A 20,941-nucleotide genomic window follows, 5' to 3' on the forward strand; every position below is an offset into this window, starting at 1 on the left:
ATGGTGAAAAGCTGAAAGGTTACCCACTAAATTCAGGAACAAGATAAGGATGCCCCTTCTAGCTGCTTCTATTTAACCTAGTATTGGAAGTCCTAGCCACAGCAGTAAGACAAGAAAAAGAAAAGGTATCCAAATTTAAAGGGAAAAGGTAAAATTGTCACTGTTTGCAGATGGCATGATACTCTGTAACAGAAAACCATAATGTCTTCGCCCCAAAACTATTAGAACTAAGAAATGAATTCAGCAAAGTTGCAGAATACAAGATTAATGTACTTCTATTTCTGTTGAATTTCTATACACTAATAATGAAATATCAGAGAATGTAAAAACCAATCTCATTTAAAATTACATCAAAAAAATGTAAATACCTAGGAATAAACTTAACCAAGGAGATTAAAGACATATACTCTGAAAACTGTAAACCATTGATGAAGGAAACTGAAGATGATTCAAAGAAGTGGAATGATAGATAGCCCATGCTTGCTTGGATTGGAAGAATTAATATTTTGAAAATGGCCATACTACCCAAAGCAATCTACAGATTTACTGCAATCCCTATTCAAAATACCCGTGACATTTTTCACAGAACTAGAACAAATAATCCTAAAATTTATATGGAACCACAAAAGACCCTGAATTGCCAAAGCAATCCGACACTCTCTTCAACAAGTGGTGTCTGGGGAAACTATATAGCCATGTGTAAAACAATGAGATTAGAACATTCCCTCACACATACACAAAAATAAGTTCAAAGTAATTTAAAAACATAAATGTAAGACCTGAAACCATAAAACTCCTAGAAGAGAATATATTCAGGACACTTGGTCATAAATCGTAGCAATATTTTCTTGGATGAGTCTCCCAAGGCAAAAGAAATGAAAGCAAAAATAAACAAATGGGGCCTAATTAAACTTAAAAGCTTTTGCACAGCAAAGGAAACCATCAAGAAAACGAAAACAATCTGGGAGAAAATATTTGCAAATGATGCAGCCGACAGGGATTAACAAGGATTTGTTAATATCCAAAATGTAGGAACAGCTCATAAAACTCAATATCAGAAAAAGAAACAACCCAATCAAAAAATGAGCAGAAGACCTGAATAGACATTTCTCCAAAGAAGACATAGAGATGGCTAAAAGGCATATGAAAAGATGTTCAACATTGCTAATTATTAGAGAAATGCAAATCAAAATTACACTGATGTACCACCTCACACCTGTCAGAATGGCTATCATCAAAAAGTTCACAAATAACAACTGTTGGAGAGGATGTGGAGAAAAGGGTACTCTTGTACACTGTTGTTGGGAATGCAAGTTAGTGCAGCCACTATGGAGAACAGTATGGAGGTTCCTTAAAAAACTGAAAATAGAGTTACTCTACTATCCAGCAATCCCACTCCTGATTATATATCTGGAGAAGACTAAAACTCTTCATTTGAAAGGGTACATGCACCCCAGTGTTCATAGCAGTGCTATTTGCAATAGCCAAGACATGGAAGCCACCCACGTACCCATCAACAGATGATTGGATTAAGATGTGGGGTGTATGTGTACACACACAAACACACACACAATGGAATATTACTCAGCCATAAAAAAGAATGAAATATTGCCATTTGCAGCAACATGGATGGACCTAGAGATTATTATGCTTAATGAAATGAATCAGAGAAAGACATGCACAGTATGGTATCCCTTACATGTGGAATCTAAATGATACAAATATATAAAACAGAAACAGAGTCACAGATATAGGAAGCAAACTTGTGGTTACCAAAGGGGCAAGGGAAGAGGGGAGAGATAAATTAGGGGTATGGGATTAACAGATACAAACTACTGTATATAAAATAGATAAGCAACAAGGATATACTGTATAGTGCAGGGAATTATATCTATTACCTTATAATAACTATAATGGAGTATAGTCTGCAAAAATACTGAATCACTATGTTGTATACCTAACTAACTGTACACCTATCTGAAAGTAATACAATGTTTTAAATCAACTATGAATTGATTTCAATAAAAATACATAAATTAAAAAAAAATAGTGTGATATTGACACATGAATAGATAGTGGACTAGTGGAATGGAGTAGAAAGTCCAGAATTATATATGACAAAGGTTGGATGTCAAATCAGTGGCAGTAAAGATGGTGATGGGACGACTCAGCAGATACTTGGAAAAAGATCTTTTGATCTGTATTTTACACCATTCAGAAAAATAAACCCCAAATAGATCAGGGATCTAAGTGTTAAAAGTGGAATCATACAAGTACTAGAAGAATTCCTCTTTAACTTTGGCGTAGAGAGAGGTTTTTTATTATGACTCAAAGTTCAGAGTCAGTAAAAGAAAAGACTGACAAATGTGACTATACACTAAAAAAATTGCAATCTTAGAAGTTCTCATCATAAGAAAATAAAATTTTTAACTATGTATGTAATTATGTATGTATGTTAACTGGACTTAATTGTGGTGACTTAATTCACAATGTATACAATTATCTATTTATGTTGCACACCTTAAACTAATGTTATATGGCAATTATACCTCAATAAAAAATAAATTAATTTTAAAAATTAAAAAAAATGTAATTGCAAAAAGCACAATCAGCAAAGTTAAAAATCAGCTCACAACCTGGGAAAAAGTATTTGAAATATATGTCACAGACAAAAGCCCAATATCCCTACTATATAAAGTTCTACTATATAAAGAACTTTTAAAAATTGAGGAACAAAAAATGATCAATATCTGGTAGAAAAAAGTTGGAAAAAAGATACAGATATATACTTAATACTGGCCATCAAACATGAAAAATGTTCAGATTTTTAGAGAAGAATTCTCTAAAAATGTGGAGGGAAATTGACGATCACTATTAGGTACAATCACACTAATAGTTGTTGCAGACAAGCTCCACTAATAGATACTAAAATCAGTGGCCAAAGGTTTGAGGTAGAATTGACAGTTTCAGAGTATCTTCCTCAAGATATTTGGTAAGGGGAAAATAGTACTACGATGGAGAAACCCAAAAAACACTTATCTTAATCAAGTGATCAAGGTTAACATAACCAGTAATAGGACATATTGATATTATGTACCCCTTGATATGATACACTAAGAAGAGTACAAAATCATTTCTGTTGTATTCTTGTCAAAAATTAATACTCTTATTCTAATGAGAAAATTTTAGACAATCCCTATTGTGGGGGCAGTCTACAAAATAACTGGCTACTACTCTTTAAAAGTGTCAAGATCCTACCTAAGGAGGCAAAAGACCTGTACGCAGAAAACTGTAGGATACTGATGAAAGAAACCAAAATGACACAAACAGATGGCGAGATACACCAAGTTCTTGGATTGGAAGAATTAATATTGTGAAAATGACTATACTACCCAAAGCAATCTACAGATTCAGTGCAATCCCTGTCAAATTACCAATGGCATTTTTCACAGAACTAGAACAAAAAATTTTACAATTTGTGTGGAAACACAAAAGACCCCGAATAGCCAAAGCAATCTTGAGAAAGAAAAATGGAGCTGGAGGAATCAGGCTCCCTGACCTCAGACTATACTACAAAGCGACAGTAATCAAGACAGTATGTTACTGGCACAAAAACAGAAATATAGATCCATGGAGCAGGATATAAAGCCCAGATACAAACCCACACACCTATGGTCACCTAATCTATGACAAAGGAGGCAAAAATATATAATACAATGGAGAAAAGACAGCCTCTTCAGTAAGTGGTACTGGGAAAACTGGACATGTAAAGGAATGAAATTAGAACATTCCCTAACACCACACACAAAAATAAACTCAAAATGGATTAAAGACCTAGATGTAAAGCCAGACACTATAAAACTCTTAAAGGAAAACATAGGCAGAACACTCTGACATAAATCGCAGTGAGATCTTTTTTGACCCACCTCCTAGAGTAATGGAAATAAAAACAAAAATAAACAAATGGGACCTAATTAAAAGCTTTTGCACAACAAAGGAAACCATAAACAAGACAAAGACAACCTTCAGAATGGGAGAAAATATTTGCAAACAAAGCAACTGACAAAAGGATTAATCTCCAAAATATACAAGCAGCTCATGCAGCTCAATATCAAAAAAACGACCTAATCAAAAAATGGGCAGAAGACCTAAATAGAAATTTCTCCAAAAAACATACAGATGGCACGTGGAAAGATGCTCAACATCACGAATTAGTAGAGAAATGCAAATCAAAGCTAGGATGAGGTATCACCTCATACAGGTCAGAATGGCCATCATCAAAAAATCTACAAACAAATGCTGGAGAGCGTGTGGAGAAAAGGGACCCCTCATGCACTGTTGGTAGGAATGTAAATTGATACAGCCATGTAAATGGAAAACAGTATGGGGGTTCCTTAAAAAACTAAAAATAGAATTATCATATGACCCAGCAATCCCACTACTGGGCATATACCCAGGGAAAACCATAATTCAAAAAGACACATGGACCCCTGTGTTCTCAGCAGCACTATTTACAATAGCCAAGACATGGAAGCAACCTAAATGTCCATCAACAGAGGAACGGGTAAAGAAGATGTGGTACGTGTATACAATGGAATATTACTCAACCATAAAAAGGAATGAAATTGGGTCATTTGTAGAGACGTGAATCGACCTAGAGACTGTCGTACAGAGTGAACTAAGTCAGAAAAACAAATATCGTATATTAACACACATATGTGGAATCTAGAAAAATGGTATAGATGAAATCTATTTGCAAAGCAGAAATAGAGACACAGAGGTAGAGAACTGATGCATGGATACCAAGAGGGAAAGAGGAGGATGGGAGGAACTGGGAGATTGGGATTGACATATACACTATTGATACTGTGTATAAAATAGATAACTAATGAGAACATATTGTATAGCACAGGGAACTCTACTTAATGCACTGTGGTGACCTAAATGGGAAGGAAATCCAAAAAAAGGGAATATATGTATATGTATAGCTGATTCATTTTGCTGTATAGTAGAAACTAACAGAACATTGTAAAGCAACTATATGCCAATAAAAATTAAATAAATGTGTCAAGATCATAACACACACACATGGACCAAGAAATTGTCACAGATTGGAGGAGACTAGGAAAACTAACAACAAAATGTAATCTGGATTTGTAGATAGCATCCTGGAATAGGAAAAACTGGTGAATTTCTAATAAGGTCTGTAGTTAATTAATATCGTACGAATATTATTTTCATGGTTTTGATAGTTGTGCTGTAGTTACATAAAAAGTTACCATTATGGGAAATAGGGTGATGGATGTATAGGAACTCTGCTATTTTTACAACTTTTATGTAAGGCTAAAATCAAAATAAAATGTAAAAAAATAAAGAATATTGTGAAGAATGCCTTTATTATTTGGGAAGCATCAATGGAGATGATCATGTGGCATTTTCCTCCATTGAACTAATTCAGGAAATCACATTAACAGAGTTCCTAATATAATAGCATTCTTTCATTTTAGGATAGAACAGAAAGTCTCCCTGCCTTTTTTTTTTTTTTTGGCCACACTGTGCAGCATGTGGGATCCTAGTTCCCCAACCAGGGATTGAACCTGTGCCCCCTGCAATGGAAGTGTGGAGTCTTAACAACTGGACCTCCAGGGAAGTCCCAAAGTCCCATTTTTAATGGATAAAAATTTATACCCCAAAGGGATTTTGACATATACTATATAGCCAATAAAAGTTACTCTCAAGATGTTTCTGTTTTTTTATACGTAAAATGTTTAAATGTTTGGTTTAGCATGTAATCACAATATTTTTAGGATCCTTTTATAGATTTATCCTAATTCAACTTTCATTTGAATTTGCTTGTCGTCAGTACAGCAGATTCTAATAGAGATGAATCGAAGAAAAGTGAGTTATGCTGTGAGTTGTTTAGATAGGCTAATATAATGATATTTTGAACTGAAATCTCTAGGCCAGAGATTTTCAATGAAGATAGTATCTACCTCCAGTGAGTGTTATAGAAATTTGTGCAGGCTTTTTTTTTTTTTTTTTTTGGTTGTCACAATGATTGATTTTTAGTGAATGGAGTCCAGGAATGCTACATGTCTCACAGTGCTCAGACTGTCCCACATAAATAAGAATTAGCCCATATCCCAAAAATAATATTCAGTGGTACCACTGGCCACTCATGTAAATGAAAATCTTGTTTACACTTAGATATCTGAGTCTAGAATTTAATTTCATTTTACTTTTAAACCAAAACATTTTTGCATGATATTAGTAATATACTTCATTTTCTAGGTATATTATTCTGTAAATTGAGCAATGAAAATATATTTTTTGTTTGGAATCTTAAATTTTTTTCACTTTTGGAAATTTATATCATCTATAGTGATACTGCTCATGGTATCTGAGTCACCAATGAACCTGTGTTAAATTGAAGTCAGGACGATGAACGCTGCCAGTTTTTCCTTCCAGTTTGTGACCTGAGAGGAGTCTTGTCCCACTGGTTTTAATTAGCCTAGCTCTAATTGGCCTAGCTTGGGTTGAGTGCCCAAACTTGGATCAAATGCTTTGTGTGTGTGTCTTTGTACACATGTGCAAGCATGCTTGAGTTGTCAATGTGTTTGTAGTAGGTATGATATAGTAATACTTGACTCATCCAGAAGATAACCCTTTTAGCAACTTTAGCTACTTGCAGTTCAGTGGAGAACTTAAAAAGTAAGTTAGGCCAAGAGTTCTGAGCAGCTGCATTGCATTAGATGTCTGACAGGCCCAGTCTTCAACTTTTACTTATAGGAGAACAACTTAGCCCCACCCAGATCCAGCTTAGCCCCAACACAATTCTAATGAGCTTGATTATCACTGGATGGGCCTCTAGCAGATGAGCACGGTAAATTAGTAAAACCGGGTAAGAGGCTTCAGAGCTGTGCTGCTTGAAGAGGCATTATTGACAGAAAAGTGACACATAACCGTAAGAAAAGAACGAGAAAAAATATAAAACAAAATTACTTAAAATTTTTTTTCTGTGGCTATTAGTATTTTAGGTGATAGTCCTGTATAGCTTGGTTTTACCTGAAGGCAGTCATTTATTATTTATTATGCACCTAAACTATGTCAGGCCTTGTGCTAGTGGGGATAAGAAGATAGAACGGGTTCCTATCTTCAAAGTAACACTAGAGTAAAATGGATTGTTTATACAGTGGAATAATGGAATAGAGAGTGAAATGGTGATGGCAAGTCTTCATTTCTTCTCATTGACCAGAGCTCTGATAGGGAAGCAGTGTATTACACTGGTTAGGGACATACATATTGGAAGGAGATGAGGATTTGAATTCCATTGTCATTTTACCAGCTGTGTGCCCTTTGGCAAGTTCTTCAACCTTTGTAATCCTTGTTTTCCTAACTGTAAAGTGGGGTAATACCCACTTGTGTTTGATGAACTACTATATCAAAACATTTAAGTGCTGTGCCAGGCATGGTAGTTTTTACTGTTAGGGCTGTGGTTTACAGAAGTTGCTTACTGATTCTCAGACAGATAGACACTATTTTACTACCTGTGCAAAATATTGATAAAAAATGGAATTAGCAACAAGGTCAAAAGTCATAAGTTGTTAACATTAAAGTAAGTAAAGTACTTGTTAACCTTGAGTATTTAAGTATATTAAGGGTGGTGTTTAAAAAGTCAAGGTGAGTCTAACTGACTCCGTTGGTCTATGTAGAGAGTTACTTGTGTAACTAGTTGAGAAATGAAGCAAGAAGCACTGGTTATAAAGGTTTTAAAAAACCTTTTAAAACAAAAAAGTTAATTTTGAGAATAGCCTACCACACATGGAATGAATGAATCCTTGAATACATACACATATCCTTGTATGGTTAAAGACCTGATAATGATAAAGTAGAATCTTAAGGTGGAGTAATCTAGGATGATTTTTAATTCAACTCCTCTATTTTATAGCTAAGGGAAAAGCAAATTATCACTTATAGGGAATTACATAACTAACAAAAATCAGATCTGTTCGTATTGTTTTTACTAAACTTCAGTGAAGTAGCATTAATTGTGCAAATTGAATACCACTAAAAAAAGACTCTAGTACATCAGTTAGCCTGCGTTATCCCATCTTTCTCATCTTCACAGAGCTATGCATTCATTCATTCAACAAATACTGAGTGCCTGCTGTGTTTTATGGCAGGCATCATCTTTGAAGAGTTTTGCTATAAAGGAAGGTAAAACATCAAGCACATTGATAGTTAAAGTGTTTCACCTTGCAGACCTCTGGGGAGATTGCTATGGATTTAGAAGTTGTGCTCATCTCAGGCAAAATACAGGAGTTGATGACATATGGCAAAAAGTTTTTTTCTTCACGGAAGCTAGCAAAAGGAGACAGAAAGGGAATACAAGGTGAGAGAGATGGTTTATCACTATCCTTTCCATTCAAGATGTATTTTTCAAATAACAAATATATACTCAGGGTTGACTCTGTATGTAGAACTTTGGTAAATGATGGGGAGAAAAATACAAATGAGGAATAACATGGTCCCTGCCCTCAAGAAACTGACCCTCTTGTTAAGACAAGACTCTTTGGAGATAAGGAGAGAACTCTATCAAGCAACCTCCCTTTCTTCCTTTTGCCTACATAAAATAGTTTTCTAAAGGATTTTCAATACACAGGGATCTATACCATGATTCTTCTCTTTATTTTTTTAAAAAATATTTGTTATGAAACTTTTCAAATATTTTCAGAAGTAGAGAAAATAGTGTAATGAACCCCACCCTCCAAACCTAGCCAGCAGATTCAACAATGATCATCATTTTGTCATACTTGCTTGGTTGATCCTTTTTTTCTTTTCTTTCCTTTTTTCCCTTTCCTCCTCTCCTATCCTTTCTTTTCCTTCCCTTCCCTTTCCTTCTTTTCTTTCTTTATTTTTTTTAAATTAAAAAAAAAAATTTTTTTTTGTTGGCCGAGCTGTGCAGCTTTCAGGGTCTTAGTTCCCTGATTAGGGATTGAACCCGGGCCCTGGCAGTGAAAATGCGAAGTCGTAACCACTGGACTGCCAGGGAATTCCGTCTCTTCTTTCTTTTCTCTCTTTCTTTCTTTCCTCTAGTATTTAAAGATGTTATGATGTACATTTTTACTCTAAACACTTCTATATTATAACATTATTTTTAATGCCTGTATATATTTCATCATATATATGTACTATAATATACCTAACTACTTCTCTAATGATGGGAATTTTCATTATTATTTGTTATTATTATGGTTTTTTTAATAAATAGTACTTCCTGGAATGTATTTACATGCTTATATCTTTATATCTTATATCCTGATCTATTTTTAACATCTTTATGCATACATCTTTCTTACATGTGGCATTCTCTTGGAATGGAATTTCCTGGAAATGAGATTGCTGAAGCAAAGGGTATGCACCTTTTACAGATTGCTATATAACACCAAACTGATTTTCAGAAATGTTGTTGTAATTCTGATTCCCATTAACAATATGCCTGTTTATCTTTGCTGATCTGGGTTTTTTCAGTCTATTAATTTTGCCAATTTCCCAGTATCATAGATTTTAAAAGATTTTTTAATGTGCATTTAAAAATTACTAGGGGACTTCCCTGGCAGTCCAGTGGTTAAAACTCTGCGCTTCCAATGCAAGGGCGCGGGTTCGATCGCTGGTTGGGGAACTAAGATCCCACATGCTGCATGGCGCAGCCCAAAAAAAAAAATTGCTAATGAGGCTGGGCATCTTTATTTATTTTTATTTTTTTATTTTTTTAGGATTGACATTAATAGTTTAATTCAAGGGAATATCCATCTGCTAGTTCCTATCATTAAGAACATTGGATTTTCCACTACTTTATTCTTATTATGGACCATTTGTATTTCTTCTTTTGTGAGTTGAGGCTACTCTTTCATTATTTTACTTCTTTATTCAAAAAACCATAGTATCTTGATTTCCTATCTCTGATTTTCAAGGCCCTTCATAATTTGGCCATAACATTTTTCTAACTTAATACTGTCCAGTAAGAGTCATTCTACCCAATAAGGAATATTTCCTTATTCATATACCTCATTCTATTCGTTTTTTCTTGGATTCATTCTTTTAAGTAATGTTTTACTTTTCTTCTTTTCTGCCTATTCAAATCCTTCAGAATTCTTAAAGCCCATCTTGCGAGTCTCCCCAAATACTCTAGCCTTCATCCATTTCCTGTTATTTGAATTCCCACTGTACCAATTGTTTCTACAACTTGATTTAGTAGCAGATTATAGGCTACTTTGTTGTGTTATTTATCAAGCACCAAATGTGTTGAGTGCATGAATATATAGCTGGATGGAACACAGTCTCTGTCCTTGTGAAGTTTATTTAGTGTCGTAATAATGTGTTTATTTCCATCTCTTTGCTTTATTGGTGAAATTGAACTTTTCATATACCTCTGTTATGTATGAAGTATGCACACATTTTAGATACACTATAGTTAAATATCCCCAACTGGATTGTAAGAGCATTGAGTGTATAAACCATGTGTTATCTTCTCTATTCCTTACAACACTTAACTCATTTCTGAGCACATAGCCATTACTAAGTATATACTTGCTCTCTTAATGTAGTATCAAAAGTTGTAGGCTTGGAGTCACATACCTGGCCTCATATTACAGCTCAAGACCTTATGAACTAATTTTGTAACATTTGTAAGTTACTTAGCCTCTCTAAGCTTGTTTCCTCATATGTTAAATATCTGCTTCATAAGGTTTTCTTGAGTTAAGTGACATATGGGTTAATCAGATAATGTATGTAAAGCATTTAGCACAATGCTTCGTACAGAGTAGGTGCTCATTAAAAGATATTTGTTATTATAATAACTTGCTTAACCTTTCAAGCTAGAAAGTGCTTCAGTAACCTTTATATCCCTAACTCCTTTCATCTAAGCAGTTACCAAATTCTGCTCAGTTTACTTCAACTATCTTGTCAATTTAGCCTCTCGTTTATGTTATGTTATGTTATTTTTTTGGTCGCACCACGTGGCTTGCAGGATCTTGGTTCTCTGACCAGGGATTGAACCAAGACCCATGGCAGTGAGAGCCCGAGTCCTAACCACTGGACACCTAGCCTCCCTAGTCTCTACTTTAAATCCTCATTGTAACCTACAATAAGAAATACATTTTTTATTGTGACTTAGTATACGCTTTGTTTATTTGCTCATATCTGAAACAGTGTTATGAAATAATATTCATTGTTTTTATATGTGATGCACTCTGATTTTTTTTTTTGTTCTGTTCTATATTTAAAAAAAAAAGCTGGTCACGCCATTAAAACATTTCACAACAGTTTGAAACACAAGACACGATTTTTGGAGTCTGCAAAATTTGGACTACTCCTGAACTAGATTATGTTCAAGTGTAAATTTTCAGTGAAACAGAAAACAGAGATTATTTTAGAAAACAGAAAATAGAGCTTATTTTAGAAAACAGAGCTTAATCTGATTGCACTTTCTCTTTTTTCTTCATTAGTTGTATATAGTTAGATTTACCTATTCTCTGTCAAAGGTGGGAGTGTTCCATTGTGCATATTCCAGAGCTGGTACAGAATGAGATTACTCAGTAATTGGGGCAGAGCTTCCCACCTTGGCAGAAATTTCTCAACCAGTTCATATGTATGTTGTTTTTCTTAGGACAGAAATTGACATACATGGACTTTAAAGTCATTAGTGTAATTCTCAAAGAGGGAGGGACCTGAAAAAAACCTTTTTATTATGGAAAATTTTTTAATATTTTAAAAAGTGGAAACAGTGATATAATGAATCTCCATTACCTAAATTTAACTTCAGTAATTTAACAACATTATGTCAATTCCAAGAGGAATTTTTAGCAAACAACTTTTAAGGCACACACAATTCCCTTCCTTAATACAGACAGATGATCTATTTTTCAGAAGAGAGATATCAGCCTTAGTGTACCTTGTGTTAGTAATCACAACCTGTTCATTTTGAAATATATGACACGAAGGAGCAGTGATGGAATGGAGCCAGCCAGAACATTAGACCCTGACCATCTTACTTGGAATCTTTGAACAGCCATGTTTGCCAGTCTCCCTACCACCACTCAGTGCCACCTACCTTGCTGATGTTAGACTGTCCTTTTAAAAATGACTTGGTGGGGGAATAGAAGCTCATTACATTTATCTTCTGTTTAAAACCTTCCCTACCTATAGAGTAAAATCCCAAACCATAGATTTTCATTCATCATCTGGCTCCAGTCTACCTTTCTAGCTTTCTCTCCCACTGTCTCTTCATATTCAGCTTCTTTTCCTTAGAATACTCAATCCATTTTAAGATTTGTACTTACTTTTCAAGATCCAATTTAGATTTCATCTTGTGGATGAGACCTTTTTAACTACCCAGAAAAAAATAGTAGTTCCTTGGTTTGTTTCTGTTTGTGTGTGTGTGTGTTTTGCCACTTAACTGAGTTGTATTTATTAAAGTTTGCTTCCCTCCCCACCCTCAATAAGACAGTGATCTTCTCCAAAGCAGAGGTTATAGCTTATTCTTCTTTGTATCCTAACACTTCTTTGGTGGTCACCGCAATGAAACCTACTATGTGTTGAGTGGATGTTCATACTTCTGGCATTTTAGAATCTAATTCCAACACAGGTTCTCTCCAGATAAGAGTTCATTGAAGTTTAGTTTTTCAGTTTGTTTTGTACATTAAAAAGGTTTTTTTCCTCCCCTTGTTGGGGACTTTCATTAAAATTTCTAAAGAGAACCTAAGTTCTATAGCCTTTTCCTTAGGGGGAAGTATGCTTTGGTAAACTAAAATAGAGTATCCATCTTCAACAATCCTCTAGTAAAGGTAAGTAAAATCTACTTTCAGTATTCTTAGTTTTTTGCTGTTGTTGAACATTGTGGTTTTGTGGAACTATGAAGCAAAATGGAGTGGAATAGATTTGTGCCTTATTTGTGCTTATAATAGCCTTGACCAATTTTTGATGTATTTCAGCTCATGGAATGCTGTGTAAATGCCCTGGTGACATCCTTTAAAGAGACTATCTTAGCAGAGTGCCAAGGCATGATCAAGCGAAATGAAACTGAAAGTAGGTAAAACATCACATAAAGTTCTCATACTCTTTTAAGAGGATATCTTTGAAGCACATCACTTTTAATAAATTGCTGTTAGATCATTCTTTTATACATAGGTATTTTTGTTATGGCAAACTGCATAAAGAAAATGATAAAAATATTTAGCATAGTTAGAAACACTGTAAAGAAAATCTTCTTTATAAACTTACGTTTTAAGCATTTCTCCCCCTTAGGTATCAGTATGTTTGTGTGCGCTCACATGCGAATTTCAATTTGTTCTCAAAAGTAGGATGCTGCTTTTAAAGGCTAATTTAAATGGTAAACATATGGTATAGGATAGAACTAGGTATTTTGACTTTTGTGTGGAACCTTGAGGCAAATATTTTTAAAAAGTAATAAAACACTCTATGTTGGTAATCTTCATCCCTCTCCCCCCAAATATCTTATAATTTAAGATTTCTGAAGTGTATTTTTTATTACTTAAATGTTATTTTTTTATTACTTAACTATGATAAAGTTCTGTTTTGGGAGGTAGCAAGTACATTAATACCAAAAAGAATACAGTAAAAATTACCCATATCCTTATACTCAGAGACAACCACTTTTAACATTTTGATGTATTACTCTCTAGATTTCATTGCATAAGATTGCAAGGTCCTATTTAATCTCTAGTTGTCTTTCAAGTACGTATTTCAGTTCACATAAGTCTATACACTCTTCAGAAGTATTTTGGAGTAAAAGCAAGTTTCTCATTTGGCATAAACGAAATATTTGAATTTCTGCATGCCAAACTAAGTAGAGTTATGTCTGATCCAAGGTGGACTCCCTTCAAAAGGATTTATCTAGTGGTAACCATTCTGTGAGGTAAGATTATTGTGAAGGTCAATTAAATGGGATAATAGGAGAAAGTGCTTTTTGTAAACTGAAAAATTCTTTATGAATACAGTTTTATATTACCTTGTTACTCTGAACAATCTGAGGACATTATTTTACCCCTTAGTGATGTGACTGTGTATTGTGTATTTAATATTGCATCTACTTTATGAAATGTAACTAATTTTCTGTGTAAACTTTTGTATTTCGTAGAATAAATATATTCTATTGCATTGAAGGTCAAATGACTCACCTTTTAAGAGGAGTTGGGTTTTGCAGTGTGTGATCACTTTAATTAGAGTTTCTTTTAAAAATAATATTTGTCAGACTGAGATTGTAGATCAGGAAGTTATAGTACTTACTATAACAACTCCTAAACTAATTGCACCCACAGAATACTAGTAAAGCTATAAACTTCCAGCTAATATTTCCCCATACTCTTATTATCATAGGCATTCTAGATCCATGATACAAATCAAAGAGAAAGTCTGTTCTGATGGATGAAATGATTACATGGGTGTGTTCTGTCATTTCAGAATTACATTTGATGTTTTCATTAATGGACAAAGTTCCTAATGGGATAGAGCCAATGTTGAAAGACTTGGAGGAACATATCATCAGTGCAGGCCTGGCAGATATGGTAGCAGCTGCTGAAACTATTACTACTGTAAGTTCTCTTCAATGACAATGATAGATATATATCAACGTTATTTTGTAAATGCAGGATAGGGTATTTAAAATTGGGTATTTTAAATTGATGGCAAAACAGTAATGTTGGAACACCTTTCTTAATAAGAAAAAAATATTTCAGAAAAGTTTCCAAATTTTAAAGCTATAGTGTGTGATAAAAATTATGTTTATATTTTCTCATTTTTTGTTTTTTTTTTTTTAAACTCAACTTAATATAAAACACTTTATTTTTAGGACTCTGAGAAATATGTTGAGCAGTTACTTACACTGTTTAATAGATTTAGTAGACTTGTCAAAGAAGCTTTTCAAGATGATCCACGATTTCTTACTGCAAGAGACAAGGTATATATTCCTGTATGTTAACACTGTTGTCATAATTTAATTTTAATAAGAAACTTGCATCATTATGCTATTAAATTACAAACTAAAAAACCTAGCAACTCTGATTTTTCATCAGTGGAGGGCAACCATATTATATTTGGTTTCTTCTATGCTTTTGTAAGCATTGGGTATGCTTGTGAACCAGAATTTAGCTAGAAAGTTGCTTTCTTAATTTTTCAAGAATGTTTTCCTGTTTTTGAATATTATTGATTATTGAATTCTTATTCATCCTTCCTTTAAGACTCAGCTCAAAGTATACTTCTCCTGGAATTTCCTTGATACTCTGCCTCCCCCCACGTCCTATCCCAAGCAGAGTTGATTTCTCTGTCCTGCTTCCTTTCATAGGGCTCTTGTGAGAGTTATATCACATTTATCCTTGCTTTCCATACCTTCTTTCCCATCATTATAGTCTAGGATAATGATAATGAAACAGTATTATCCTTAGAGTCGTTATCTTTTTATTTTTTATTTTAATTTTTTTAAAATAAATTTATTTTTTTATTTTATTATTTATTTAATTTTGGCTGCGTTGGGTCTTCATTGCTGCACGTGGGCTTTCTCTAGTTGCGGTGAGCGGGGGCTACTCTTCATTGTGGTGTGCCGGCTTCTCCTTGAGGTGGCTTCTCTTGTTGCGGAGCATGGGCTCTAGGCGTGCGGGCTTCAGTAGTTGTGGCGCAAGGGCTCAGTAGTTGTGGCTCACGGGCTGTAGAGCACAGGCTCAGTAGTTGTGGTGCACGGGCTTAGTTGCTCCGCGGCATGTGGGATCTTCCCGGAGCAGGGCTCGAACCCGTGTCCCCTGCATTGGCAGGCGGATTCTTAACCACTTTGCCACCAGGGAAGCCCTGTATCTTTTTAAATATCATAAACCTATCACTAGAATTACCATTAGTTTTTCCCCCTCTTCAACTACCTTTCCTTACTTCCCAAGTGAAATTATTTTCTAGACTCTAGAAACACAATCAACTTTCTCCAGTAGCATTTTTAAAAAATTACTGTCTGTCTACCTTTAGATAAATAAATGGATAGAAAGAAAGGTAGGTAGGTAGGTACATAGGTAGATAAAGTAGGAAAAGGGTTAAGGGAGTATGGAGGTAATGAGGTCATTTGAAATATTAAATTGAGTGGCCTGCAAAGGCTTTATATGAGGTGACATTCAAATCAAGATTGAAGTTGATAAGGAATAAGTCATGTGGCTCTCTGAGGGAATAATACTCTAGCCTGAGGGGAGAGCAAATGCAAAGGCTCTAAGGCAGGATTATACCTGTCATGTTCCAGAACCAGAGAAGAAAGAGATCATTGTGGCCAGAGTGGATTGAGTGAGGGGGAGAATAGTAGGAAATCAGAGATAAGTAGTCAGAGATAACAGGAGGCCGGATCATGTAAGACAGCCATGGTAAGGAGTTTCATTTCTACTCTGAGTAGGATAGAAAGTCATAGAAAGATCTTGAATCAAATGACAGGATCTGACTTACATTTTATCAGGATCACCTGCCTGCTGCAAAAAGAATAGACTGAAGGGGGCAAGAGAGGAAGCAAGGAAATGGGTTAAGAATCTATTTAAGTAATTCAGTTAAGTAATTATGGAAGCTCTGCTCAGAACGATAGTAGGTGGAGGTAGTCAAAAGTGGTTGGATTTTGATTATATTGTAAAAATAGGCTATACAGGGCTTGCTAATGGAATCAGATGTGGAATGTGATAGAAAGAGATCAGTCAAGGATGACACTCAGATTTTTGTTCTGATCAATTAGAAGTATATGCTTGCTGAGATGAGGGACGATGAAGACTTTGGGAGAAGCAGGTTTTGGGGAGATGGTTGAAGAGAGATTAGGAACTCAGTTCTGAACAAGTTAACTTTGAAATGCTTATTAAACATCCATATGGCAACATCAAATCTGGAGCTTAAGGGAGGGGACGGGCCTGCAAAAATAAATCTGGGAGCTTCAGCATATAGATGGTTTTTAAAGCACTGACAGTGGCTATGATCTCCAAAGTAAGAGTGAAGATAGCAAAGAGAAGAGATCCAAGGACTGGTCTGGGGCATTTTAAAGTTAGTTATCAGAACGATAAGGAACCAGCCATCTTTCCTGAGGAGAGAGGAGAATGAGTGGAATGACCAGGAGAGTGCTGTGCTAGAAAACAAGTGGAAAAAGCACTTTGCAGGAGGAGGGCATGATCTGCTGTTTTAAAATGCTGCTGATAGGTCAGATAAGATGGAGATTAACCATTGTCTTCAGCAACATGGAGGTTGTGAGTGACTTTGACAAGAATGATTTGTTGGAGTAGTAGTGTGAAAGCCTGTTGAGAACAGTTTCAAATAAGAATGGTAGTAGAGAAATTAGCGACAGTGAGTTAGATAATTCTTCTAGGAGTTTAGCTTAAAGAGAGAGAAATATGGGGCAGTAGCTGAAGGTGGACAAAGCCAAGAGAGAATTTTTAAGATTTAAAGAATAATATGTATGCATATTGAGGCTGTAGAAATAATGGAGGGGGGGGAAATTGATGATACAGGAGAAAGAGGAGGGAATTCTGATTACTTCGGTTTTCTCAATGAAATAGGAAGCCACATCATCAGCTGAGAGTATGCATGGGAGAGGAAATATTGGAGGTTTGAAGAGAAAGGAGGTGGTATGAAAATGTTTTCTAGGAGAATGTGTGGACAAGAGAAAATGTTATGGTTGTCAGGCAGCGTTAAGACCTCACTTGAGAATAATGATAATCATAACATGAGAAAGAGCATGTTGAAATCATTGACTTGAAAAATTCTGTCAGGCCAGATACATCATTAAAAATAAAAACTAATTTGTATTTTATGTATTTTTAGAATTATAATTAACTATTTTAAGTATTAAAAATAATGTTCGTATCTTATTTTATATTATTTGCAGGCATATAAAGCAGTTGTTAATGATGCTACCATATTTAAACTTGAATTACCTTTGAAGCAGAAAGGGTAAGTTTTTTAAATCATATGTTTAAAATGCTTACATTAAAATTCTTAAATTTTTTGGAGTGTATTATATGTTATTGGATATGCAAAGTGCCCTGTTTCCCTAATCCTATCAGGTTTGTTTTTCATTTTTTTAACGTTTATGATTTTTGCTGCCTTTGATTATTAAAAATTCTGTCTTGATTTTAAATTTTATATTATCTCCTCTTATGAACAAAGAATGTTGACCTTATTTTTTTCAGTAAAAATCGTTTTGTTCTTAATCTTTTTGAATCTCTACTTGTTTTTCCCTCCTTGTTATTCACCAAAGTTATTTTATAACCTACAAAAGCATAAAATACGACTCTATTCACCGTAATGATTTTAAGGGAAATCAATTTTAATGTAAATTTTTATATGTTTATTTTTTTAGTTGATCTCTCATTGGTAAGATCTCATCTCAAGTTAAGATGGATTTATTTGTGCTACTACTATTACAGAAAATCTGAAAATGAAAAGTTAATGAAATATTAATCTGAGCTAGTTATAGTATCTTCAGAGTTGTACTAAGTAGTGCTAAAGGTTAATTGGAAAAATCTTCTTTCTTAATTTTAAATAAATTTTATACACAATGCTAAAATATTCGAAAATAACATTTCTCAAGAAGGAAAAGTAATTGTTCAGGGCTTTGTTGTTGTTGTTTTTTTTTAATCATTTTCATTTTGTATTTTTTTGAACCGTGTAAGTTATTTGAGTGCCGTCACAGTGGAAGACACTTGGGTCATACAGTTTTATTGGCATTGTTTAGAAGGGCATTTATTGTGTTCTCTTTATAAATATGAAACATATAACACTACATCTTGGAGATCTCTTCATATGAATACATAAAGGTCTTACTTATTCTCCTCTACTCCCAGCATTTTTTAATGAAAATTTTCAAACTGAAGAGTAAAGTCACTCTGTTGCTTTATTTATATGTATATGTATCTTTATATGTATATGTATATTTATATGTATATGTATATTTATATGTATCTCCCTATACATCCATCAGTCAACTTTTAAATGCATTTCAAAAGAAGTTGCAAGAATCAGTAAACTTTGCTCCCTAAACACTTTAGCATGCAGTCGTTAATTGAATTTTGTGTTTGTTTTGAGATAAAATTTACCTACAGTCATATCCATAAATCTTAGGTGTATAATTTTGTGAGATTTGACAAATGCCTACATCCCTATTAAGATACACAATATCTTCATCATCCTTGAGAATTACCTGATGTCTATTCCCAATCAGTCCCACCTCCTTCCAGAAGGCAACTATTGTTCTGATTATTTCAACATAGGTTAGTTTTGCCTGATCTAGGACTGCATATAAATGGAATTCATACAATATGTACTTTTTGTGTACAGCTTTTTTCAACTCAGCATAGTGTTTTTAAGATTTATCCATGTTTTTTGTATCACAGTGGTTTGCTTTCCAAAGTGGTTGTACTGTTTTACACTCCCACCAGCAAAGTATGAGAATACCACTTAATCCTCGTTCTCGCCAGTGTTTAGTGTTGTCATTTTAATTTTAGTCATTCTGGATGTATGTAGTATTATCTCAGTATAGTTTTTATTCCCATTTCCCTCATGTCTATTGATACTGAACACTTTTTTGGTATTTTTGGTACTCTTATATTTTTCTTTAAACAGTGTTCAGATTTTTTGCCTGTTTTTTTTCTATTGGGTTGTTCCTTTTTATTAGTGAGCTGTGAGTTCTTATATATTCTGTATGTAGGTCCTTTGTAAGATATATGCTTTTCTTTTGTGGATTTTGCTTTCTATGTTTTGTCTAGGAAACCTTTGTCTACCTCTGACACTAGGACAAGAAGATAACCTGTTTTCTTCTAGAAGCTTTATAATTTTTAGCTTTCATATTTACATTTAAGAGCCACCTTAAATTGATATTTGCATATAGTGTAAGTTAGGGATTAAATTTCATTTTTTTCTTTTCTGTATGGATAGCAAGTGGTTTCATCACCATTTGTTGGAAATACTTCCCATTCCCCACTGGGCTGCTTTGGTGTCTTTTGTGAAAAATCAAGTGACTTAAAAATATGTATGTTTTTCTGGACATTCTATTCCATTGAATTAAATGGGTATCCTTTGGCCATTACAAACAGCCATGATTAATATAGTTCTGCAGTAAGTCTTTAAGTCAACTGGTATAACTTTGTTCTTTTTTTCCCTTGAGTGCTTTTGATATTCTGGTATTTTACTAGTATATAAAAATATGGTTGATTTTTGTATATTGATCTTACCCCCTGTTACCTTGTTAAAGTTATTAGTTCTAATAGTTCTTTTTTAGATTTCTTAAGATTTTCTATGTAAAAAATCATGTAATCTTTGAATAAGGCGGCTTTATTTCTTCCTTTCTCATCTTTATACCAGTTATTTCTTTTTCTGGATTGATGCACTGGCTAGGATCATAAGTACAGTGTTGAACAGAAGTGAGAGTGGGCATCCTTGCCTTTTTTGGCAAGCTTAGGGGAAAAGCCTTAATATTTTGTCATTAAGTACAAAGTTAGGTGAGGGTTTTTCATAGATGCCTTTAATTGGGTTGTTTTTCATTCCTAATTTGCTGAAAGTTTGATAATGAATGGGTGTTGACTTATTAAATGCTTTTTCTGTGTTGAAATGACCAGAAGGTTTTTCTTCCTTATTCTTTTGATGTGGTGAAATACATTGATTTGGGGGAGGGGAGTGGGGAGATAGAAGAGAGATTTATTTAAAGGAGTTGGCTTATGTAATTGTGGGGGCTGGCAAATCCAAAGTTTGTAGGGCAGGCTAGCAGTCTGGAAATTCTTGGGCAGGAATTGATTATACATCTTTGGGCAGAATTTCTTCTCAGAAAGAAACCTGAGGGAAACCTCAGTTCTGCTTTTTAATTTTTATTTTATATTGGAGTATAGTTGATTTACAATGTTGTGTTAGTTTCAGGTGTACAGCAAAGTGA

The 20,941-nt window shown here is 34.2% G+C and overlaps 1 protein-coding gene across 1 annotated transcript in view; it reads left to right on the forward strand.

The window, feature by feature from the left end:
* CUL5 (cullin 5) overlaps positions 1 to 20,941 on the forward strand; it is a 96,337-nt gene that overhangs the window by 54,808 nt on the left and 20,588 nt on the right. Inside the window, exons 8-11 of the mRNA XM_061202542.1 lie at positions 12,993 to 13,086; positions 14,482 to 14,612; positions 14,870 to 14,977; positions 17,903 to 17,967. Of these exons, the coding sequence (XP_061058525.1) occupies positions 12,993 to 13,086; positions 14,482 to 14,612; positions 14,870 to 14,977; positions 17,903 to 17,967 (398 nt within the window). The remainder of the gene's footprint in view (positions 1 to 12,992; positions 13,087 to 14,481; positions 14,613 to 14,869; positions 14,978 to 17,902; positions 17,968 to 20,941) is intronic.

Source organism: Eubalaena glacialis, chromosome 10, assembly GCF_028564815.1.
Source record: "Eubalaena glacialis isolate mEubGla1 chromosome 10, mEubGla1.1.hap2.+ XY, whole genome shotgun sequence".
Taxonomy (NCBI): Eukaryota; Metazoa; Chordata; class Mammalia; order Artiodactyla; family Balaenidae; genus Eubalaena; species Eubalaena glacialis.